The following is a 22068-nucleotide window of genomic DNA, read 5'->3' on the forward strand; positions in this document are numbered from 1 at the left end:
TTCATTCCTGATTCCTTTGCGGCTCTGGAATTTCAGGATCTGACTTCTAATAGGGAATCTCTAGATGTGTTGTTTCGAATGCTGGTTTAAATAAAAAGAAAAAAAAAAGCAGCAGCAATGCAGCACATCACAATAGCAGGTTAAATATAGACATGGATTACAGAGCCATTGTTTTCACTCCTGCTAAATAAGACAGTACTCTTAAAATGGAACGCCACTTGACCTTTCGTGTCTCATCAGTCTGTGATTGTATTTAACTGATGCAGGGAGGAAACATTTTCCCCCTGGAACTGTCCCCTGTTGATATGACGATCGCTACTGCTGGGTTACACCATGCACAGGAGGCAGAAACCCAGTGCTCCAGAACACAAGAGGGATCTTGCAGCTCATGGAGGAGCTCTGTCCATGTCCCACAATGACACACGCTCTTTTTTCAACTTCTCTCAGCTTGTGCTCGCTGCTGGCCATCTCAGATCACCACCAGTGCTCAAACATTCAAAAATCACTTACTTTGAAGTGGAAATTCTTGATGTGCAAAGCAAGAAGCAGATCTGCATTGTGGACAAGGTGAGTATATTATTCCAGCACGCTGGGGTTGTGCCTGGTTCACACAGTGCCAGTTCAGGGACTCTGTTTTCACTCTGTTGTGGTCTTATTCTGTAATAGAAATACTTTCATTCTTTTCTCCGGGAGACACTCAGAAATTCTTGTTAGTCACAATCCTTGGCTGTTTTTCTCCAGGATTTTTACAAATAATCCAACACTGGTTTCTTTTAGACCTCCTGGCTGCTCTGTGGACTCAAGATACGTACTTAGGCTGTCTCTTGACACTTAGATTATAGTGTTTATTTCAGAGCATGATACTTAAATGTCTACTTCAGAATGGATATTCAGTTTTAATACATTTGTAAGGCTTAGCATCTCTGCAATGCTGTGGGTTCTTGTTGGTATTTTAAAATTTTTTATTTTTAAACAAAAGGTCTTAGCTAAAAGAGGCTTTTTTAAATAATGATGAGAGGACTGGGTAGGAAGGAAATTTACAACACAGTAAACAACAGCTGAAAAAATGCTTCGTAAATATTTTCATCGCAGTTTTTGTGATTCATTGTCCCTCAGCAGAAGAGCTAGTCTCTTGCATGCCATGCAAATGGGAATCCTGATCTATTTAGACTATAGGATTTTTCACTAACATAGTAGAGTTTTGAGACTTACTGTTTTGCTAGAAGAAAAAAATAAAAATAAAAAATTCCCTTATCCTCACTGGCAACAGCTGGAACTGGTGGATAAGTTTGCTTCAAATGTTTAATTTAATGCCTTTGAAATATACAGGGTGGAATACTATCAGATTTCTAGTGTTCTTGATCGTTTAAAGGGTGTGTTTGCAATTTGTAAGCCTAATTAAAGGTAAATGTCTCATTTGTTCGTTCTTAATGGGGCAAAATATTTTTTGAGATTTTTTTTAATCTAGCCAAAGGGGAAACATGTACAAAACGGTCAAACAAATATGACGACTATTAATACCAGTTCTAATGGTACTATTTGCATTATTTAATTTACTGAGTGATATTTATGCAGCTATTAAAAAGGGTTATGTAAATACCATACTGAATAAGGTTTCTGTCATGGTTTAACCCCAGCCAGCAACTAAGCACCACACAGCCGCTCACTCACTTCTCCCCTCTCCCAGTGGGATGGGGAGGAGAATCAGGAAAAAAAAGTAAAACTCAGGGGTTGAGATAAGAACAGTTTAATAAATAAAATAAAATAAATTAATAATAACAACAACAATAATAATACAAATATAATAACAATAATAATACTTGTAATGAAAAGGAATATAACAAAAAGAGAGAAATGAGACCCAAGAAAAGACAAGTGATGCACAATGCAATCGCTCACCACCGGCTGACCGATGCCCGAGCAGCGATCCACCCCTCCTGGCCAACTCCCCCCAGTTTATATACAGAAAATGATGTTCCATGGTATGGAATATCCCTTTGGCTAGTTCGGGTCAGCTGTCCTGACCATGCTCCCTCCCAGCTTCTTGCACACCTGCTTGCTGGCAGAGCATGGGAAACTGAAAAGTCCTTAACTTAGGATAAGTGCTACTTAGCAACAACTAAACCATCAGTGTATTATCAACATTATTCTCACACTAATTCCAAAACACACTGTACCAGCTACTAAGAAGAAAATTAACTCTATCCCAGCCGAAACCAGGACAGTTTTGATCCCCAAAAAGACTGTTTCTTATCTTAGGCTTTCCTATAGTATTATTAAAAGAAATATATTAACCGAAACAGAATTAGGCGAAGAGCCACATTTCAGGAATTCTTCCATGATGCATGGAAGAATTGTAGTCTGCTGGGACAATAGCAGACCTGCATTTTAATCTTTATTCAGAATTTTGATGAGCCTGAACATTTTCTACACCTTCTGCAAACCATGGACCCTGCCCCTGTAGCGGTGAAGAGAGACTTAGGAGTGGTGATTGTGAAGTACTCTATATAGAGGTAAAATACACACAGAGGACCAATAAAAACTGTAAACTGAAAGCATCTGCTCAGGAATCTATGTGCAATTTACATAGCCATGACCAGCAGCATGGACCTTTTTTTTTTTTTTTTTTGGCACAGTACCAAGGGATTGGTGCAAGTATAGTGCAAGGCTGAGATTTCCAAGACTGCATAAAGGATTTGGATTTTAAATGTACATTCACCTGCCTGTCTAAGTCCCTTAATTTGCTGTGATAATCCCTTCCTAAGGCAACCCTGAAAGTACAGAAGTTGAGTTCCTTACTTCCATGAACACTTGTTAGTATTGGTGAACTTCATTTCAGTTGGTTATTAGAGCAAACAAGAGACCATTTTACTGGATTATGCATAATCTTCTGCTTAATTAAATATAACATTGATACAGACCCAACATGACACTTCTAATGCCTGTTTTCTGTTTGTAAGATAATTATGATTAGCTTCATTTCTCAGGGTTGCATGTAATTATTACTTGTCAGGATTTATAATAGGAGAGAATAGGAACCATAGATTTTAAAATGTATGTGTTTACACTCTTATTTTAAAATGTATGTGTTTACACTCTTATTGCATATTGTTAGTAGTTCAGACTATTATGATTTAGCAAATACATTTGTAATATTCTCAGATTAATAAATCTAAAGGGGCAAACTATATTATAATAGCAGAGAGAAGACCCCTTTCTTTCTCCACCTAATAGAAACTCAGACAGAGTGATTAGATGATTAATGCTATGTGGTTAAATATCAGTCACTGCTTCCAGAGGGTTAGTTTCTATGCGACTCTTGCATATGCATATGAATCCTATTCAGATTAGTGGGGGCTCTGTAAAGTCTGCAAAATGATGATACATCTAACTAGTTTCAGTATTTAGAAAGAAAAGATGTCTTGTGATCAATGCAGTGTCAGGGATTTAGAAGAGGTGTGTTCGGCTGTGTGATCTTGATCAATCAATTGACATCAATAGGCTTTGGATCCAGCATAAGTAACTGTGAATTAATTCTCCATCTGTAAAATGAAAATAGCATTATTTCCTTTGGCTTTCTTGCCAACCTTATACTTTAGGGAAGGATCAGTCCCTTATATTAAGTGAAATGAGTGGTTACTATAAGGTCTTGATCGTCTTTAAGATTGGCTTAAAGGAACAGAATAAATACATATTTGCCTGCTTTTTAAGCCTGTAAGATACATTCACATCATACTGCAGGCTTTTCCACAGTCAGGAAAGGTAGGAAAAAAGTATTGAAAGTAAGTAGTAGAAGAGGAAAACCCCAGACATTTTGTCCCATAGTCATCCCCACCAGAAGCTGGGTCTTGAAGAAAAATACCTAATCTTGCAAAACTTGAAGTAAATTCACAAGAGTCAACAACACTGGCAGTTCATTTTGCACAGGTGTACTTTGAACATAAAATTCTTTACAGGAGTATAATTTCTTTCATTTAATATTGTCAGCCTGCTCTGGGGACTTTCTCTGCTATGGATATGACATTATGCAAGTAGTTCGGTGCACACGAGCTTTTCCAGTAAGTTACTTAAAGAATTTAAAAGAGAAATAATAGCAGTGTGAGATCTTTTTCCCCAGATTTGCTCTTGGTACAGCAATTAATTCTGAGGTGAGATGTCATGGAGAAGAGGCTTCAGATTTTGGGGATGAGGAGAAAAGCGAGGAAACACAAACCTGTCTCAAAATTTTTTTCCAATTATTCTACAAAATGTCCCCAGACTACTCCTGGCAGGACAGCAGGCACCAGCGATTCACAGACAAAAGGGGGCTACCTTTGACAGTTGGAAAAAGGCTTCAAAAAGGAGTTAGTAAGGAAAGCTAATTTAAACCTAGGCTACAACCCCATCCATCTGTCCTTAAAAGCAGTACATAAATGCTCAGAGGAGGTACCCTGGGACTGTACTCATGTGAGCAGAGGTACCCACACACTCATGTGATGGCAGCAGGGGGACAAAAGGCACTAAAGTTTTGAGGAGATGTACAAGCGGCCTCCTGCTCTGTGCACTGCCCACCAGAGGGCAAGAGTCCAGGCATGCAGGTCAGGTGGAAGGACAGAGTCCTGGGTTTGCCTTCCTTCCCCGCTCCCTGGGGCGGCAGGCCGGTGTCCTCACACACAGCACGGCTCGACTTTGTGCAGAGCATCTTGCCTGACCTGAGATCCCTCTACGGCCCGGGGGAGGATTTATCAGAACAGAAAGGCGTTTACCCAAGCAGGCAAAGGCCTTACAAGAGCTGGTGGCTGAAAGCCACAATTAGGCAAATTTATCCAAGAAATTTGGCCCATATTTTGACAGTCAATCAAGGGATGATAAGTAACAGTTGGGCATCTTGTGGGTGAATCTTCAGTCTCTTCAACATGCAAATCAATACAGCATTTTTTTAAGATGTTCTGTAGTTGAAACATGAGTTGTACCGGTTTCTTGCTCAAGGAGTGAAAGAAGTATTCAGCAAGGAATGAACCTCTTCTTTGGCCAGTGTAAAACAGCAGGTGAGCCTAGATGATCACAAGTCCCTTTTTTCCTCACAATTTATTAATTTATATGGATGAAATTCCTGTCTGTCTATAAAGAGGAGAGGGCATGTAATTAGTGATTTCTTGTTAGAAATATTTTCAATAAAAAAGAGGCCCAAAATGTCTAAGGATTTTGGCTCCCATATTACTTCCAAAAAGCTATAGAAAACAACAGAACATGCAAAATTCATCGTATCTTAAAAATGAAAGAAAATAATTTTTTTGTATTTTTTAACAAATAATCCACATTTTTCATCGTCAGCCACAATTTATGAAAAATACATAGCTACTCAAAAACTGTTTTACGTGTACATTATTCCAAAAGCCTGATGTAGGTTAGTTTTAAAGTTATCGATGTGCAGTGATTTGATTTATAAATGCTGTTAAGGCAACTCATAACTGTTTCTGTTATAGCATTCATTGTATAATATTTTTTTCTTCAAATTAACTTGTAGTAAAATGTATTTTCTCACAAACATAGTGCAATGTAATTAATTTTGCATGAGTTGCTTTTAAGGCAGAAAGTGTTACACAATATAGTTTTTACAGAATAAATCACCTTTGGGGAAACCAGCAGAGAAAGCTTTTTCCCATCAAAAGCCTCAGAGCTCAGTAGTTCCGTGCTATATGATTTTGCAAGTTAAGCTATAAGCAGAGGTGCAAACTCAGGTTTTGGCTGCTACGCAGTGGCCCTCCTTTCCAGAAAACTTCTTAAGGCCTACAGAAGCGAGCTTGCTTCCTAAGGTGTGTAGGACAGAGCCTCTTTTCTTGGTGTGTTGCAAAGATGATGGAAGCTACTTTCCTACTGTTCCTTAAACCAGCCCTCCATGTACCCAGTGCCCTCTCCCACTGAAATCTCTTTGGAAAACCCAGTTACTGATAGTTAAATGTTTGTGGTTAATGGTATATACTGTAAGAACATTTAATTATATGTTTGTGAGTGTAGACATGCCGTGCAATGCCTACGATGAAAGTCAGGTGAACATTGTTATTTTTCTTAAATTAAAGGACCCTTGCATAGGGCCTGTTCTTTTCTTACACATTTTTGTCATGCCCAGCATAACGCTAGTCTATGCATCAATCCAGTCACTTATATATACACAACTATTCTTGCTGTTAAATGTTACACAGCGTATGTATTACTACATCTTTTGCCAAAGATGAATTAGGGCTTATTCTGATTACTCTGAAAGGCTTGTCTGTCTCTGAAGGAGTTCACAAGTATTTTTGTTTGTAAAATACCTAAAACAATAGTGTCCTTGCATCTGCACGCTATGGCTTAACAATAGAGTGGATTTGCACTGGCATGACAGCAAAATCAGATACATGCAGAAATGGTATCTCCAGTATCAGAAATCTATTACTCTTGCCTGTGGGTTGCAGCTCTGTCACAGAAAGTGAGGAACCAAGAAGAACACTCATCACCAGCTTTCTTTTGCATAGTCATGTCTAGCAAATAAAAACAAGTTCTCACATCATGACTTGGAGGTTAGACATACCATATTCATTTTAGGTCAGCAAATGCAATCATTAAAGTAGGCAATGAAATTCTGCAAAGGAACTCTTTGCAGTACCAGGACATTGCCTTTTACATCAGACTCTCCTCATTTGCTTCATTCTAGGGAAGTATAGTAAAGAAGTCTTTTCCCAGGAAAGAGATTAATATTTTCATTGCCTTGTATAGTCTTTTTTTCCCTAAATCTTGCAATTATAATATTTCACAGGATTTTATATTCTTCCTTGTGGAGAATGAGCAGAACCTGTGCACTTTCACAGTGGCCTCATTTCATGCATAGGATTTTTAAGATCATCATCTTTCTCATTCAAGCAATTTATCATTAGAGATGTCCTGCCTCTAATGCCAAAGATGCCCAAAGGGGCTGAATAACCAGTTACATCAAAGGAGGGGGCTTCCATGGTAAGAATACATGTTGATGCTGAGTCCCACAAACTAGGGATTCCCACAGCAATACGAGTGAAGGAACACGAACACAAAACTAGCTGGATGTAGGCTCATTGCTGTGGAAGTCCTCTTTTTTACTTCCTCTTGGAAGGAGAATTTCATGGTGTCTTGTGTCTTTTACTGTTGGTTTTCACAGCATCCAGCACAACAGGGATCTGGTCCCTGCTCGGAGGCACTGCAAGAAAATACATTACATTTACAAACATGTTATAAAGTCTATGCGTTTTGTTGCCCATAAGAATTGAATCTTATGCCTACCCCGCAGTGCTGGAGGTGATGACAGTAGTATTTTCTTTCTCAGTTATTAGTTACACTTGGTAAAGTAGGTAAACATATTCAAATTCTGTTGAAGCAATGCATTACACTTATTTCTTCCTGCTCTACTAGAAATTCACATCATTTTAATGTCAATATAGCTACAGATAGTTTCAGATGGAAAGAGGCAACTAGAAATATTAATTTCTGCTTGCTCTTTGCTGTCACCATTCCTGTTTCAATATGGCTTTTTAAATGGAATACCTGGAGAAATGGCTTTTGATTTATCTAGAAGAGAGAGACTGGGGAGGGGAGAAGCTAGTAACTTTAGGGCATTTAGCATTTGTAATGGGATAATTTAAAGAATTACAGAAGCTACTACAGAAGACTAATGCTTCAGCTGATACTAATTTTGAAAGCTTAGAAGTGCCTTTAAATGACAGGTTTTATACATCTCTTATTTTAGATAGAAAAGTCTAAGCCTGGGGAGAAGAAAGAAAGAGTGAAATATAATAAATGATCCAAAAAAATAAAGCTTGATTCAAAGTTCAGCGAAAACAAGAGAATGAATTCTTGAGACACTGATGGTGCTCCAGCTCTTCATGAACATAAGCCATTCTGGCCAACAGTAAAAGCCAGCTATGCTACCAGAGCAGTGAATATTGCCAAAAGTGTATCAGTAGAGACAAATTCCCAGCCAGTGTGAAAATGTCCTCTTTCCGAACGAAGTTATGACATTTTACCTAGCTGCACATTTGCCTTATTGCATCAAAGATAATTCACAGATTATTGCAAATTATGAATGTACTAGAGCAGTATAAGACCATAGGGAGCTGTAGGTGTTTTATTAGTCTAATAGTTAATCAGCACAACCCATGATGGAAATTTAGGTGTATAATGGCATATCATATAGGCATTATTGTAGCATTACAATACTCCTGCCCATGATTTATTGGTCCATCAGAACATGCTTCAGGTTCTTTCTGAAATCAGACCTGTGATTCTTCACAAAATACCTGAGCCATGTAGTAATGGATCTATAAATATCTAGCAGTATATATTAATGCTATCATTATAACATATCTGCCAATGTTTGAACAATTTTGGATTTTAAAAAGTCCTTAAAACACAAACTTTCCTTTTTTAATACATACAGCTCTTATGCAACAAGAGAACAAATTGTGGCAGTCAGAGAATCTGTACCAGAAGTACAGCAACCATCTCTTCATTGGACTTGGTACTGTGAAAAGTACTTAGATTTCTAACTAGATGTCTAATTGTTCTCATAGATTACCCTCGTTTCCCATTCCTTTCTGTTTCTCAGCTTCATACTTCCCCTCATGGACCACAGGGGGCTTGCTGTCTCTCCATCTTTCCCTGCCTGCTCTCCTCAACGTAAATTTGGACCTACTGGCCAAATTTAAATACATCTGAAAGAGGAAAAAAAAAGGTTCGAAGGATTACTTAGTTCCTGCTTGTCTGATGGAAGGTGCTGGCTGGGTAGCATAGTGTTTCAGAGCAGGGAGCACAGGCAGAGTGCAGCCTTCACCCCCGCTGTACGCCAGTAGCCAGCTGGCAGCTCAAAATGCACCTTCTGACTGGGCAATCAGCAAGTGCATGGCAGCAAAACAGCCCCAGTTTCTTGCCCAGTGGAAACATCGTGGGAGACAGGGAAGGGATATGGGGCAGCTGGAAAAGGCTTTGGGGTCCTTTATTAGCAGAGAGTAAGGCTTTATTAGCCCTGCTACTCATAGAACCACTTGTTTTGCCAGTACATGTTCTCCTGTGAATTTTCTTTTGAGTTGGTTGATCTCACTCTTGCTTTTTGTTTTCATACAGTCCCCCAAATAGTTTGTGACCATCCTGTGCTAAGTATTGGTTGAGTTTCTTGGGTGCACTGCTTGATTTTAAATGTTAGCAGTCTGCATAGGTATAAAAAAGCAAACATAAACCTCTACAGCCATTTGATAGAAAAGGAAAGACAAATTCAGAGAGATTTCACAGCTAAGCTATATACTTAATCTGTGCTAGGACTGGCAATCAAAATCCAAACAAAACCTTAAACCTCACCTTCTTCCTGAGAAGAATTGGTCAAAATTAGTTTTGTTTTGTTTTGTTTTTTAAGTGCATACCCCAAATGTTTTTTTCTTTGCAAATCGAAGTGAAAAAAAATGAGTCTTGAATGTTTGAAGAGGTAGAATTTGGGGAAGATTGTATTACAAATTAATTTTGGAATATTTCAATCTGTTATGACACAATAAATATTTCATTTCAAGTGCAATTTATTTTACAATTTAATAGTGCATTTATTTGAATATTATTTCCTATTGGGTTATCTTCCATGGCATGAGAGCCATGTGTTATATTATTTTACACTATCATGATTGATGTGTCATAAAATAATGCAAAAGTAATGAAAGTTCCATACCGATGAGAAATAAAAAGAAATGAAAATAACACAACAAAATGAATTTTCAGCATGTTCCTGAAGCAGGATTTTTAAAAAAAACTTTTTCTATTTCATTTTTAAAATTTGAAGTCAATACAAATTCACACATCCAGACTTTTGCCAGAACAATTCCATTTCCCTGGTAGAAAAGTGTTGTGACAGAGGCTTCCTGACTGGTTCTGCTGTTAAGCTCTCAAGGTGAATACAGCAACCTTACTCAGTTCCCTTTAACAAAAGGTCAGAAGGCATGGAGGCGTACCAATTCTAGTCAGATTTGCTCAGAAATAGGTGAACATGGAGAATTCTGTAAATTGGGGGATGGCTTGCATGCCTTCTGTCTGCTAATGGATTGCATTCTCTTTACTTCCACTCTGATCTTTAGCAGAGGGAGAAAAATCTCCTTCTGGTGTCTGACACTTTTTCAGAAAATTTCTTGCAAAGGGAGAGGATTTTTTTTTTTATAAGTACCCAGCTAGCAGTACAAAAACAATATAACATCTTTAGAGACAAACTTGGCTAGTGTAAATTGACATGACTGCACCCGGCAAGCATGTGGTTATGTGTATTCTTAGATAATTTGACCCATAGTCACTGGAAATATTAGTCAGTTGGATTATCTCATATGCCAAAGTTCATGTGACCACATAATAATCTAGGAGATTGCTAAGCGATACAGCCCTCTACTCACGTATACTGGAACCGACCTGAGCTAAAATCATGGTTCTGAATATCTACAGTTTCTGGAAAGACTGGCTTGAGATCAGAGCTAGCTGTTTGGTAGGCAGTTCACTGCAGTCTACCGAGTAAAATATTAAATTCTATATAAAGCCTTTGTGTAGTTGCTGACAACACTTGTCTATATGTAGTTACTTCTATGTCATTTCCACAGTGAGCTCATCTATTTATATCTCTTTGGACATGACCAGCACACTGGTTCACCAGGCTAACAAGAGAGCAGTGTGGGACACTGGGGGAGGTTACAGTAAAACAGTACCCAATTTTTAATACTGTCTTTGAAAATTAACAATAAGAAAAAGTAATTTGATCTAGAAGCCAAATTCACAAAACACGGAGATCAATTACAACAGGTGTTTTCCTGATTAACTTTCTGTGAAATGCTGCTGATTTCTAATAATGTTTCCCATTAGCCGGTTATCTGTTTTGGGGTCAGATCCTCAGCTGCAATAAGCCGATGTCACCCTTTTGAACAAATTTACCCTAGCTGAAGATGGGGCTCTCTGTGGTTAATGAGCAGCTGGAGTGGCAGAATTTCTGAATTTCTGCAATTATGGAAAATGACTGCCTGTTGGAAAGTAGGTGACTCAGCAGTGCAGTGGTACTGACATGTCACAGAGAAAAAATATTCAAAGGGAAATGTTGAATGAAAGATCACTTATTTGCTAAAATTCTATTATTCAAGTTCTTATTGATATTCTGCTAACCTCTAACCCCTAAAATAATTCTTTAGTGCAAGAACTGTGTGATGCAATTACATACAGATCACCAGATTTGTTATAATTCCTTGACTTATAAATGTGAAAGAGGTATGAAAGTGGATAACTATCTGACTAGCTTGCACTCACAAAAGGCAGTATTAAGTTCCCATATCTTCCACTTAATGCTCTTCCTTGAGTCATAGCCTAAGTTACTAATACAGTATTTTAAATCTTAAAAAGAAATGTGATGCTTTGTGCATTGCTGCATAAAGGATAGAACTGGAATGGATGACCCAGAAGGTCTTTTTGTTCTCGAATTCCTAAAAAATGAAAAGTTACCTCGAATGGAAAAGTATTTTTGCTATGAAGGTACAGGAAAAACAGGATTTGAGGTTTTTAAATCATCCTTTTCTGAATGAAAAGTGTAATGAATGCAACCCACACCTGTAAAATCTGCATTTCATTTTTTTGTGAAGAAAAAGTAGTCTTGAACCTTACACATGATAGCAACTTACTAGAAAGTTAACTGTATTTAAAATCTGGTGTTAGACTAGAATTTAAGAATTTGGAGGGAAAACTGGCTTGACCATCAGATATAGAAGATACGTGTCAAGTAAGAGGTGTTCTTACAATGAAATCTGTCTTGTTTTAAATAAACTAAGGGTGGTCTTTCACTCTGTTTTCCCTTTGTGTATTTGAAAAGTGCTGAAATAGAGGAAAAGGAAGGTTATAACACTTTCAGAAATAATTTAAAAGAATAAAAGGAGAGTAAGACTAATAATTACAGTGAAATGTTCCAGGGTGTTTTATTCAGTTAGCACAAAGGGTAATAAGAGCAGATGCTGTTCCAGTCCTTACAATTCTTTAGCTCGTATTGATGTACAATGAAAAGAACAAAAGATAATTAATGGTCTACAAAGAGGACACTCTTAGTAGTAAGCTGATGTCTCAGCATCCATCTTCACATTGATCAATATTAGAAACTATAACGTCACTGGTTGTTTTATGAGGTCTTTAAAAAAAAGGACACAGAATTATCAAGATCATAAAAAAATGTATTTCATTCTTTTGTGGCTATAGCCTCATTATTCTGCCTGGGAAAGGACACTGCAATTCTTCTATGTCATAGCCCATTCTGAAGAGGAAGATATTTGTGTTATTTTTCAACTTGCAATCTGTGTAGTTTGTGTCAAGTGGAAGGGTCCTTCTCTAAGCCAGCTGGCCCATAAAACAAATGTCTTCCTGCCCTCCTGGCTGGATGTGTGCTCCAGGCCTTCCCTGGGCACATGCAGCCGGTACAATGTGGTACCATGCAGGGCTGCCAGACTGCGACTACATGCTCTGCCTGGGCCTGAGCTGGCAGGATTCAAACCTGCTCTAGCCGAAAGCAGCTTGGATATACCCAGGCACGGCAGTGCTCTTGCTAATGAGCTCTGCCTCTCTCATAGGTGTCGGTCGTACAGAGTACAGTCCCCCAAAGCTGCAGCTACGAGGTTTAAGCACCAGCTTTGGAGGTAAGGGAGGTGGTGTGTGATGGTTCACATCACACCACATGGATACGCTCACTGGTTCCTCTGCTGCAGCAGGCCATTGTAAGCACAGATCCTGGCAGGCACTTTGTAACTTTTAAACACCTAAGGCATGTGAATGGTTCTATGGGTAGACCTAAAAGACAAGCTTAGACTAATTTTTTGATAGCTAAATTTAGGTGATATGAATCCCATGGCTAGCATAGCAGGAACTGGAGGGGAGAAAGCACTGAAAGTGTCAGGTTGAAAAATGGGAGAGGGATGTAAAGGCAGAGTTACGAAGAAGGGCAGGACTAGAAATTTTGTGCTGATTGAAAGCAGTGCTGCCCTGAAGTCGACACATACTCAGGAGTGCAGGAGACGGAGACCATGGGCTCTGTTTTGAGCTAGCGCTGCTCTGTGAGCGTGCTAAGCTTAACAGTCTTTCAGCTTCCCTTGACTTAATCAGATGATCAGCTCTCCAGAGCACGGGTTGGCCCTGGCTACTCTTTCCCAGAACCCAGCATGGTGAGATGCTGATCTGCTGTAGGGATGCAGGCCTTGCAGTAATGCGGCTTATATTGTATTTAGAAAGCCAGATCATCCTCCATCACATCAGAAAAGACCATCCCCGTCCTTGAGCTGGCAATGCCAGCTCTGAAAACCTGCACACCTACCCTGCGCTGGGACACATGACAGATTTTGGTCTGCAGTCTTGTGTGCCATATAGTCATTGCCAGCTAACAGCACTTGCATCCATATCTGATGGATTCTGGGCTCCAAACCTCACAGGTGTGAGATTACAAGGTGTGAGAAAGCAATTTCAGATATTTTTAGAGGTTTTGAAAACAGAAAAACCCTATCTCCGGTATTCAAGTCCACAGCGGTTGTACACATTACAAGAAAAGGCACATGTAGACTATGGGAGATGTGCTGTTCTACTGGATGTTGCATGGAATGGCTTAAGTGCAAGAATACAAATAAAACGTTTTCTTTCCTTTTTGAACTGAGAAAGATAAGATGGCTTCTTCTATTGTTCCCTGTAGCTAGCAAGAAAAGGGACCCAGCTGGCATCAGGAACTCCAAGGGCAATACCCCTTTCCTGTCCTGGTACTATTCAACAAGGTTTGGGTGCAACACAGACCTTGGTGATATTGGGAAGGGGGGAAAGGGTACATCCTTGATTTCAAGGAGCCCAGCCCTTGATTTGGGTGGAGTTGGCATCACTTCACAGGCACATCAGAGAGACAAGTCGGGGTTTAAGTAGAGGTTCACTTACAGCAGTTTCTGCAAATATGGACTTTTCCAATGGCCACTAAAACCCTCTGTAACTGTGGAAAAGAAAATGTTCTCATCTAAACCCAAAGAAAAAGCTAGGAAAAACCTGAACTTTACATACCATTTAGCACAGGTATCATTTTACAGCTTTAGGTTATTGAAATCTGTATTGAGCTCTCTGCCTGTTCATATTATTACTGGAAAAAAGTTGGCTTACTCCTAAGCACTAATGGCACGTATATTGTATATTGCGTGGGGCATCAAATTATATAAGAGCAAAACTTTTCTTTCTCTACTGATTTGTTGCTTTTGAGTCAGCAATTTTGTTTTCTTACATCAATATTTCTCCAAACTCAGTCTTTTCAGCAAAACAAACTATGTTAACATGCTGACTGAACTCTACTAGCAGAATTTATGTTCTTCTCTATTTTTTTGCATGGTTATTGTCACAATTCACTAATACCACTGATAAGTAAAATAGATAGATAGATAAATATCACTAATCACATTTGGAAGAAGTGGGGCTACAGGCTAAAGATGGTGCCAAGATCCAAGCAAGGCTCCGCAAGTTGATTAATGCTTAAGTGTATGAGTTCTAACCAATGCAATGAAACAGGAATCAGATTGCCCAGCAAACCCCATAGAAATCTTCAGGTGGGAAGAGACAGACAAGCTTCGGCAGAGCAGAACTGTTGGATTCCTGTGTAACTGCCAAGGAGGCTACATCAGGAAACTGCCACATTCTGGTTAGACTGAGGGAAGCTGGAGATGGGGTGAACCAGGTGATCAGTGCCCTGCCAGGGAAAATGGTGCCATGGCTGTTTCTCTACCTCAACCCAAAGAAATTCTGCTGCTCTTCAGGATTTTGCTATATGTCACCACCACTTCATACTGGTATTAGCCTATGCTGTGCAGGTGCCTAAAGTCTCCAGGGAATGTGGTTTTCTGCATTCTGCTGTCTGACTGCAGCGATGAGGTCTCTTGCTAGAGCCAAAGCAGATCCCCATAGTTCAGACACAGTTCAATTTACTTCTCAGTCTCTGAACTTAAATGAACAATATAGAATATTAAATCAGTGTCAACTGTAAAGGGATGGTCTTGTTAAGACCAGACCCTTACCTCTTGCCACCTCAATCTCAAGCTCAACATCCTACTTCCTGAAGTGTTCCATTGCGTTTCATTGTAAATGCAAGGTATTTCTAAGTCTTTCGCTCTAGTAAATTCTAACTGTGTTTCTCAGATACTTTGTACAAAGTGTATTAAGAAATCAATATACATAATAAAATAGAGCCTAAAAGGTCGCCAGACTGCCATCTAACACTGTGACACCTGAATTGTTTCAGTGCACATGAACAACAGCATGCAGAAGCAAACTCATTTCAGGCAGAAAGGACAGAACCTGCCACCTTTGCTACTGGCCCCTCAGGAAAACCCTTTCGTGTCTCTAAGAGATGTGCCCCAGCATGCCTGAACCTAACTTTAAAGCTAACCCTTCAGGTTGTCCCACTGGTTTGATCTTGGGGGCAGTTATTGCCTCAAGCAGGGCCAGCAGCTTTCCCTCTTGACCCTTGGGATTTTACCATTCCATTGGCCAAGCAGAGGTGGTCCAGGTAACGTGTAAATCAAATGTGGACAATCCTTAATAACGTATCAACATGTGAGAGCAAATTTGCTGATTTGCTTTGCTATTGCCTAAGGAACTTGCAGACAAATTGAATCATCTCTTCATTAGAGGAGGGGAGAAGGGATCCCAGAGTGAAGAAGACAGAAAAACTAATCTACATGCATTTTGTTTTCTTTTCCAGGTACCTCCATCATCTACCCTTCTTGAAGTGAAACACAAATTTCACAAAGCATGTAAGTACTATGGCTAGCAGGCTGGAGGCATGGTTAGAGGCCTTTCAGCTTGGAGAAATTGTCAAATTTATTTTTCATGAAATCTCGCACAAAAGCTGAGACTGGCTTGACAACTCCAGTGCTAAATAAGAGCAGTGTCTGGACTAAGGTTCTACTGTAGCTATCACAGATATGAGAGGCTGGAAGGAGAGGACTGCATCATTTATCACTGCCAGCCCATGAGGGCCAATACTTTTTTATCCTCTTTTTAACATTACACAGTGTCAATTCAAGACCACAACTGCATTTGCCCTCCCAGTGTTATATTAGATAAGCTTTGATAACATTAGACTGCTTCAAGCTGGCCATAAGCAGACCATGTAGACCAAACAACTACTGTAGTGGGGAACTCGAGCACAGAGTGATTAAATGACTTATCTGGGATCGGGCAGGCAATCTGACAGACTTCTCAACTGACTCAGCCACGTCCAGTTCCTTAATGGTCAGGGCAACATCCCTTTCTCCTAGTACCACTTTTTTTGTTTTTCATATCCATGAGGAGGGGAGAAAATAGCAGGGGAGAGGGTAATTTTTGCACCTACAGACTGCAGATATGGACCTTGTACATGAGAAAAGAAGAGAGCAATTATACTCGAAAATCCCTTTTTTCTTCCTGCCAGAGAACAAAGCAGTTTTGCTGGATGCTTCCTTTCTGCCTCCTCCTAGCCACCTGCCTCCAGCCCTTACTAGAGGGAGGTGGTTGGAAAGGTGGGAGAAAGAGCAATGAAAGTAGCCGAGCACCAAAGTTTGATGGCATTTACCTTTATCCACTGAATTGCTCATCAGGATTTTGGGGAGTGGGGCCAAATGTACCTGAAACCTACAGGATGTATATGTGTATATAGTGTGCCTTGAGTTCTGAAATGCTAAATCCTAACTGTGCCACCCTTGGTCCTAGACTGAGAAATGTTTCTCCCACACCTACCTGTGGGAAGTAAGGTGCTACTTGTGATGTGGACTGGTAGCCTTGAGTGTCACCCACATTTGAGATGTGCAGGTCTATGCAAGGCCTATTAACTTGAACTGGACTTCCTAGAACTTCAGAGGTATTTAATTGAGCAGAAAAAAGTGCAACTAGAATAGAGGGTTGGAAGTGAAGGCCAGAGAAACTCAAATTAGGAATGAGGTATTTGGTTCCAAGAGGCAGGACAGTTTACAGAGGCAGGAGTAAGCATTTTAGATGATGGGCTTTCATTATTTTTACAAAAAAGTGTGTATTCAACAAAAGTCTAGATGCCTTTTGCAAAAATGTTTTAGTCAGACACTAATACTCTGAGTTCAGAGCACAGTAAGTAGGAGAAATATTATGCTTCTCCTCTGTCCTTAGAATTTTATAAAACATTAAAGCTGAAGGCTTCTGGGGTTGCACAAAGGTTCAGTTGCTGAAGGAAAAGGCTGTTGACCTGACTGCTCTAAAACTACTTGTTTTCACTCCCTGTAAGTGCTTGTAAAATCCAAAATGGTAAAAATTCAAAAACCCCACCGCTGAATATGAAAAGACTGAGTGCATAAGTTTTAATATTTCAATAAGAGTATGTCCTCCCATCAGGCTGTGAATTGCAGTGCATTTTTGCCTAGACTCTCTTAAATAAATTGAAACTGGATTTGTATTGATGTGGCTTAAATCAGTTGAAGATCACTGGCACAGAGGTTTATGCCAATTTAACTGTAATGAGGTTTTTAATTGATTTGGGCTAAAATGGTGCAAGTCTGTGTATAAGCCATTTTAATGGCGCCTGTTTTCATATTTAGAAGTATCTTACTCCTCAAATACTCCCAGTGATGTAAGTGGAGCTGAGTATGAAGGAAGACAGTAAGCAATACAACAAAAAATGATACAAATAATGAACCGAAACTCTGACAGCACAGCATTTTACAGCACATGGAAGGGCTGGCATGTGCCTTCAATTCTTTTTCGGTTCTCAGTCTTTTACGTCAATTCCTCCCATTCCTGGGAGTACACCATATCAGTGTCCTGAGTCCTTTCTTCCCATTCCAGCTCATTGCTTTGATCTTTCTTTTCCAGTTCAGGCTGGATGTTGTTGTCTCATGAGGTTCCCCCCTCCTCCTCCTGTCCCACTTGCAAAGAACAAACCTTCACTTTTTTCTCTTCATATAGTTTGGAGGATGACAGCTAATACAATACAGTTCTTTTAGGCAAGAGCTGAGAAGGGGCTGAAGCTGATCTGTGGATGCCTTTGGTTAGCATGCTATTTTGTACTAGCTCATGCGTTCATTTCTGTCATTTCGTGTGTGCCAGACTCACATGTTCCCCTATAATCTCTTGCTAAAACACACTCCTACGCACACCCCCTTACAGTCTCCTGTCTTCATACATTCTCCTTTGATAACCCATGCAATTAAGCTTTCTCCTCAGCTGGTATCTTGTCAGCCCTTCAGTGAGAGGAACCCCTGTGCAGCAATTTCACAAGCATCGTCTCTGTCACCGATCAGTTTTCGCTGCCTGATTCAGGAAAGGAGGAAAAAGACTGAATTATGAATTGCAGCACAGGAGGCTGTTAATCATTAAAATAAAAGAAATGGGATGCAAGTGACAGATAACATGTTGCTGCTAAGTAGTTCCTAAGTCAGTCAAACACTAGTTTGGATCTGTGTTTACATGAAAGGCAGAATATGGACTTAGAAGTCCAGGAACAAATACTGAAATACTCCTCAGCCCTCACTTCAGCAAAACTGTCTCTGCTGAAACAACTCTGTGCTTTCCGTGGCACTGAGTTCAGGGGCACAATCCCAGTTTTATCACTGGAGATTCGGGGATCTATGAGCTCTTAGTGGAGAATAACCATTTAAGACAAACTGCCATTTCCATGGGAATTCAAATGCTTTCTCCAGACTGAAGACTGCTGTTTTGAATCAGCCCCTGGTTGCTGTAGCCACTGGCCCTGGCAGGGACCGGCGGCACCAACCAGGGTCAGCACAGAACAGCAGTTTCCCTGTTGCAGCCTTCCAGCCATCAGCTCTACAGGGGCTTTCTGTAACAGATATTAGATCCAGGCTGTCATGCTTAATAGCAAACATCACACCTGCCCACCACGAACCTGTCTAATCCTTTTTAAACCTACTTACAGTTTTGACCTCAGCAAAATCTTCTGGGAAGGAGTTCCACAATATAAGTATGTTGCGGACAGATGTCTACTCTTCTACTGCTCGATATTTTCTGCCTGAAATTGAATGGCAGCTGAGTGCCTGGGTGTTACTGGCCATCACACTGTATTACTAAGCTATGGTCAAAGAAGCCTCAATCAAATTGGTGCTGCGCACTAGGTGACTTTACTATTTTCCTCATTCCTTTGGCTAGCTGGTAGAGGTGAAACCAAGACAAAACCTAAGTGTATAAGAAGGAAGCCTCTTGTCCCATTTTCTCAGTTGCTTATAATGAGTTAGGTACCTGGCTTTTTCTTTATCTATAAAGATTATGTTTTCAATGGAGAAAGAAATACCTTGTAGGCTAAACCTCGCAAGCTCTTGTCCTTGGCAATAAATCTTCACCTTTAATTTATTTTTATCTTTGCAAAATGTATTGGACTGGTGGGGGAGGAAATCTTGCAGATAGAAAATGAAAAACTGTAATAATAATGCTAATTCAAGTATCACATAACTAAAATAAAATACCTCTAGAACAGGTAATATAGTGGAGTCAGTGATCATTAAATATTTTCAAGGTTACTGCACAAAAGTTGCTGAAAAAGCTCTTGAAAGAAGAGGAAGAACAGAAAGGAGAGGGGGAAATAAGGTCTCAGCAATACTGTAACAAACTCATGGATGCAACCTCCTGCACAAGGAGGTAGCACAACTAGAGCTATCTTTGAAGTCACAAGGGTGAGCTTAGGGAGGCCAGAAATTGCCCTCTAGGTGGAAGGAGCAGGCAGGAAAGGAAGGGCAGATGGGAGGAAGCCTGGTGATGGGTGGAAGGAAAAAGGGAAGTTTAAGAGAGAACTGAAAACATCATGTGCAGAGTACCCCGGTCTGCAGAGGGGAATGAGGTGCTCAAGGAATAAGGAACATTACAAGCTGCCAGTTGTCCCAATAAAATACTAACTCCTAATCCTTCAGCTCCAAAATTGCAGGCCCCTCCATCTAAGCTAACAGATGTTACATCAGGCATTTAAAATAAGCAATGTCAATGAAAGTAAATCATTAAGAAAGAAATTGTCAGTAGATGGCACTCAAGAATAAACAGCATGATTTCTGGACACTATGAAACTTTACAAGTCTGCTATACCATCTTTCAACTGCTCCTTACAGGTATTTCTATAGCGATTGTAAGAACTATGTTCCCTGGAAAACCACTGAGATATTTTCTGTTGCTTTCCTCTAGAGAGAGGACAAGAAGAAAGACAGTGCAATTCCTTCTTCATGGTGGGGACCAATGTCTCTTTTAGCCTCCTCCTTACAGGCTGCAGGGCAGTGTGTTAGGATGCATTCATCTGCCAGGTTTTACCTACTGCTCTCATCCTGCATGTTCCTCAGAAGCCACAGGACAACAGGCAGCCTTTTAGATGTCATCACCCTCCAGACCACCCGGTCAGAGCGTACCCCGTCTGACTCCCTGCACAAAAGCAAGATCAGAGGCTCCTGTGCAGGCCCTTCCAACACACCATTTCACTGAGTCTATCAAACACTCCCACTGACTTCCAAGTGCCTTGAATAAGATCTTTATTGCCTAATGCAAGGACATACCTTACCACCTCAGAGGACAAACATAAGCAGAAGTACCATATCACATAATTCTTTTCCAGCTTCACAGAAGGCCTGTGCATATTTTCCCTCCTTCCCTTTTCAAAACGATCTGTTCCACCTCCAGCTCACTTCTCCCCCCGGCTGCCTGTCAGCAGTGCTCAGCTCAGCCAGTGCTGAGCAGCTGGAAGGAGAGCAGCATTTTAAAACCAACAGGTTCTTGTTTGCCCAAAACTCTGAAGAAGATCTTCAAAACACAGAACAGTGAAAGCCAAGCTGGCCTGGTAAAGAGCAAGGAAAAGAATCTCTCATAGCTTAGAAATCACAAGGCAAGCCTTGTAGATTGACCTTAAGGCACATGAAGTACTAAAAGTAATCCTTTAGCAGAGGAGGTCCTCTTTCTTTTGTCCTTTCCAAAAAGTCTCCTGTCCTCTTTCTTTTATCCTTTCCAAAAAGTCTCCTAAGGGTTCTTATGCTCTGAATCTGCGACTTTCCTGTTTTTAATGACATCTGAGAGCTAGTAGCATGATTCCAAGAGCAAGGACTTAAGGAATAACTCCATATTTTGCCAGGCCTGTGCTAAAACACAACAGCTGGATGCAGAGCTGTTGCTGGAAAGGATGACTGTTCGTACTGCATCATGTAATTCCCTTCTAGAGGCTGGCTGCGATGCTAAACTGCAAGGCCCAGAGAGGTGAGAAAGGATGCTGTGGGGATTAGTCATTAAGAGCAGTACCAGGGAGAATGGTGACTGCTCAGCCAATGCCTTGCCTACCAGCTCTGTATAATCAGGACTGTCTGATAACACAGTCTTGCTGAGAACCTGCAGTTCCTCTGATTTCTCCACACTGTCTATTACAGCTGGATTCTCAGGTTGAAGAAAGTTAATGAAATCTGTCAATTTTGATGCCTGGAGAGACTCATGTGTCCGATGAATACACCTACTGGGGACTCAGAGAAGCTGAATTATGCTATTTATGGCTCTCCCAAGCTGACTTCATAGTCTTGGCCTGTCAATCAACCAGGAGCCCTTCACGCGTCTCACAAACTGAAGAGACCCAAATAAGTTATATCTAGGGCATAGAGCCTTCCAGAGAGATCTTTCTTCTGCCCTATATTAGGAGATCAGGCTTTGAAAAAGCCAAGATTTTTGAAAGAGGGCCACAAGCTGATCCTGCCATGAGTCGCCTTGAGCTGGATGCACTCCCTGGACAGAAAAGCAGCTACAAAGTCTATGGCTTTTAACAAATCTCCAACTCCTTGCTCCCTGTTTTTATCCTAAGTAGTTCACGCTAGCCCAGAGTAACAGCTTGAATCCATATATGAATGAGTTTTCAAAGGCACAGGCAATATCCTGCTGTGCAGGCTGTCTGACTGCAGAGCTCATAGGCCCAGCATTACGTCCCCAGTGCAGATTTGCAGAGCACATTGGGTTGGCAGTCACATCCAACTATTGTTTTCGATAAATTTTCCCCTCTCTGCATTCATAACAACTCAATTGGAAATTAACAATGACGGGGAATCACTAGGGATG

General features: G+C 40.3%; 1 protein-coding gene across 1 annotated transcript in view; it reads left to right on the forward strand.

Moving 5' to 3' along the window:
- The first annotated feature begins 333 nt into the window (after window positions 1–333).
- The window catches only part of TECRL (trans-2,3-enoyl-CoA reductase like), a 65072-nt gene continuing 43337 nt past the window's right edge, over window positions 334–22068 (forward strand). Inside the window, exons 1-2 of the mRNA XM_050896111.1 lie at window positions 334–567; window positions 15746–15797. Coding sequence (XP_050752068.1) covers window positions 334–567; window positions 15746–15797 — 286 coding nt within the window. The remainder of the gene's footprint in view (window positions 568–15745; window positions 15798–22068) is intronic.

The sequence above is a fragment of the Gymnogyps californianus genome, chromosome 4 (genome assembly GCF_018139145.2).
Source record: "Gymnogyps californianus isolate 813 chromosome 4, ASM1813914v2, whole genome shotgun sequence".
In the NCBI taxonomy this organism is placed as follows: Eukaryota; Metazoa; Chordata; class Aves; order Accipitriformes; family Cathartidae; genus Gymnogyps; species Gymnogyps californianus.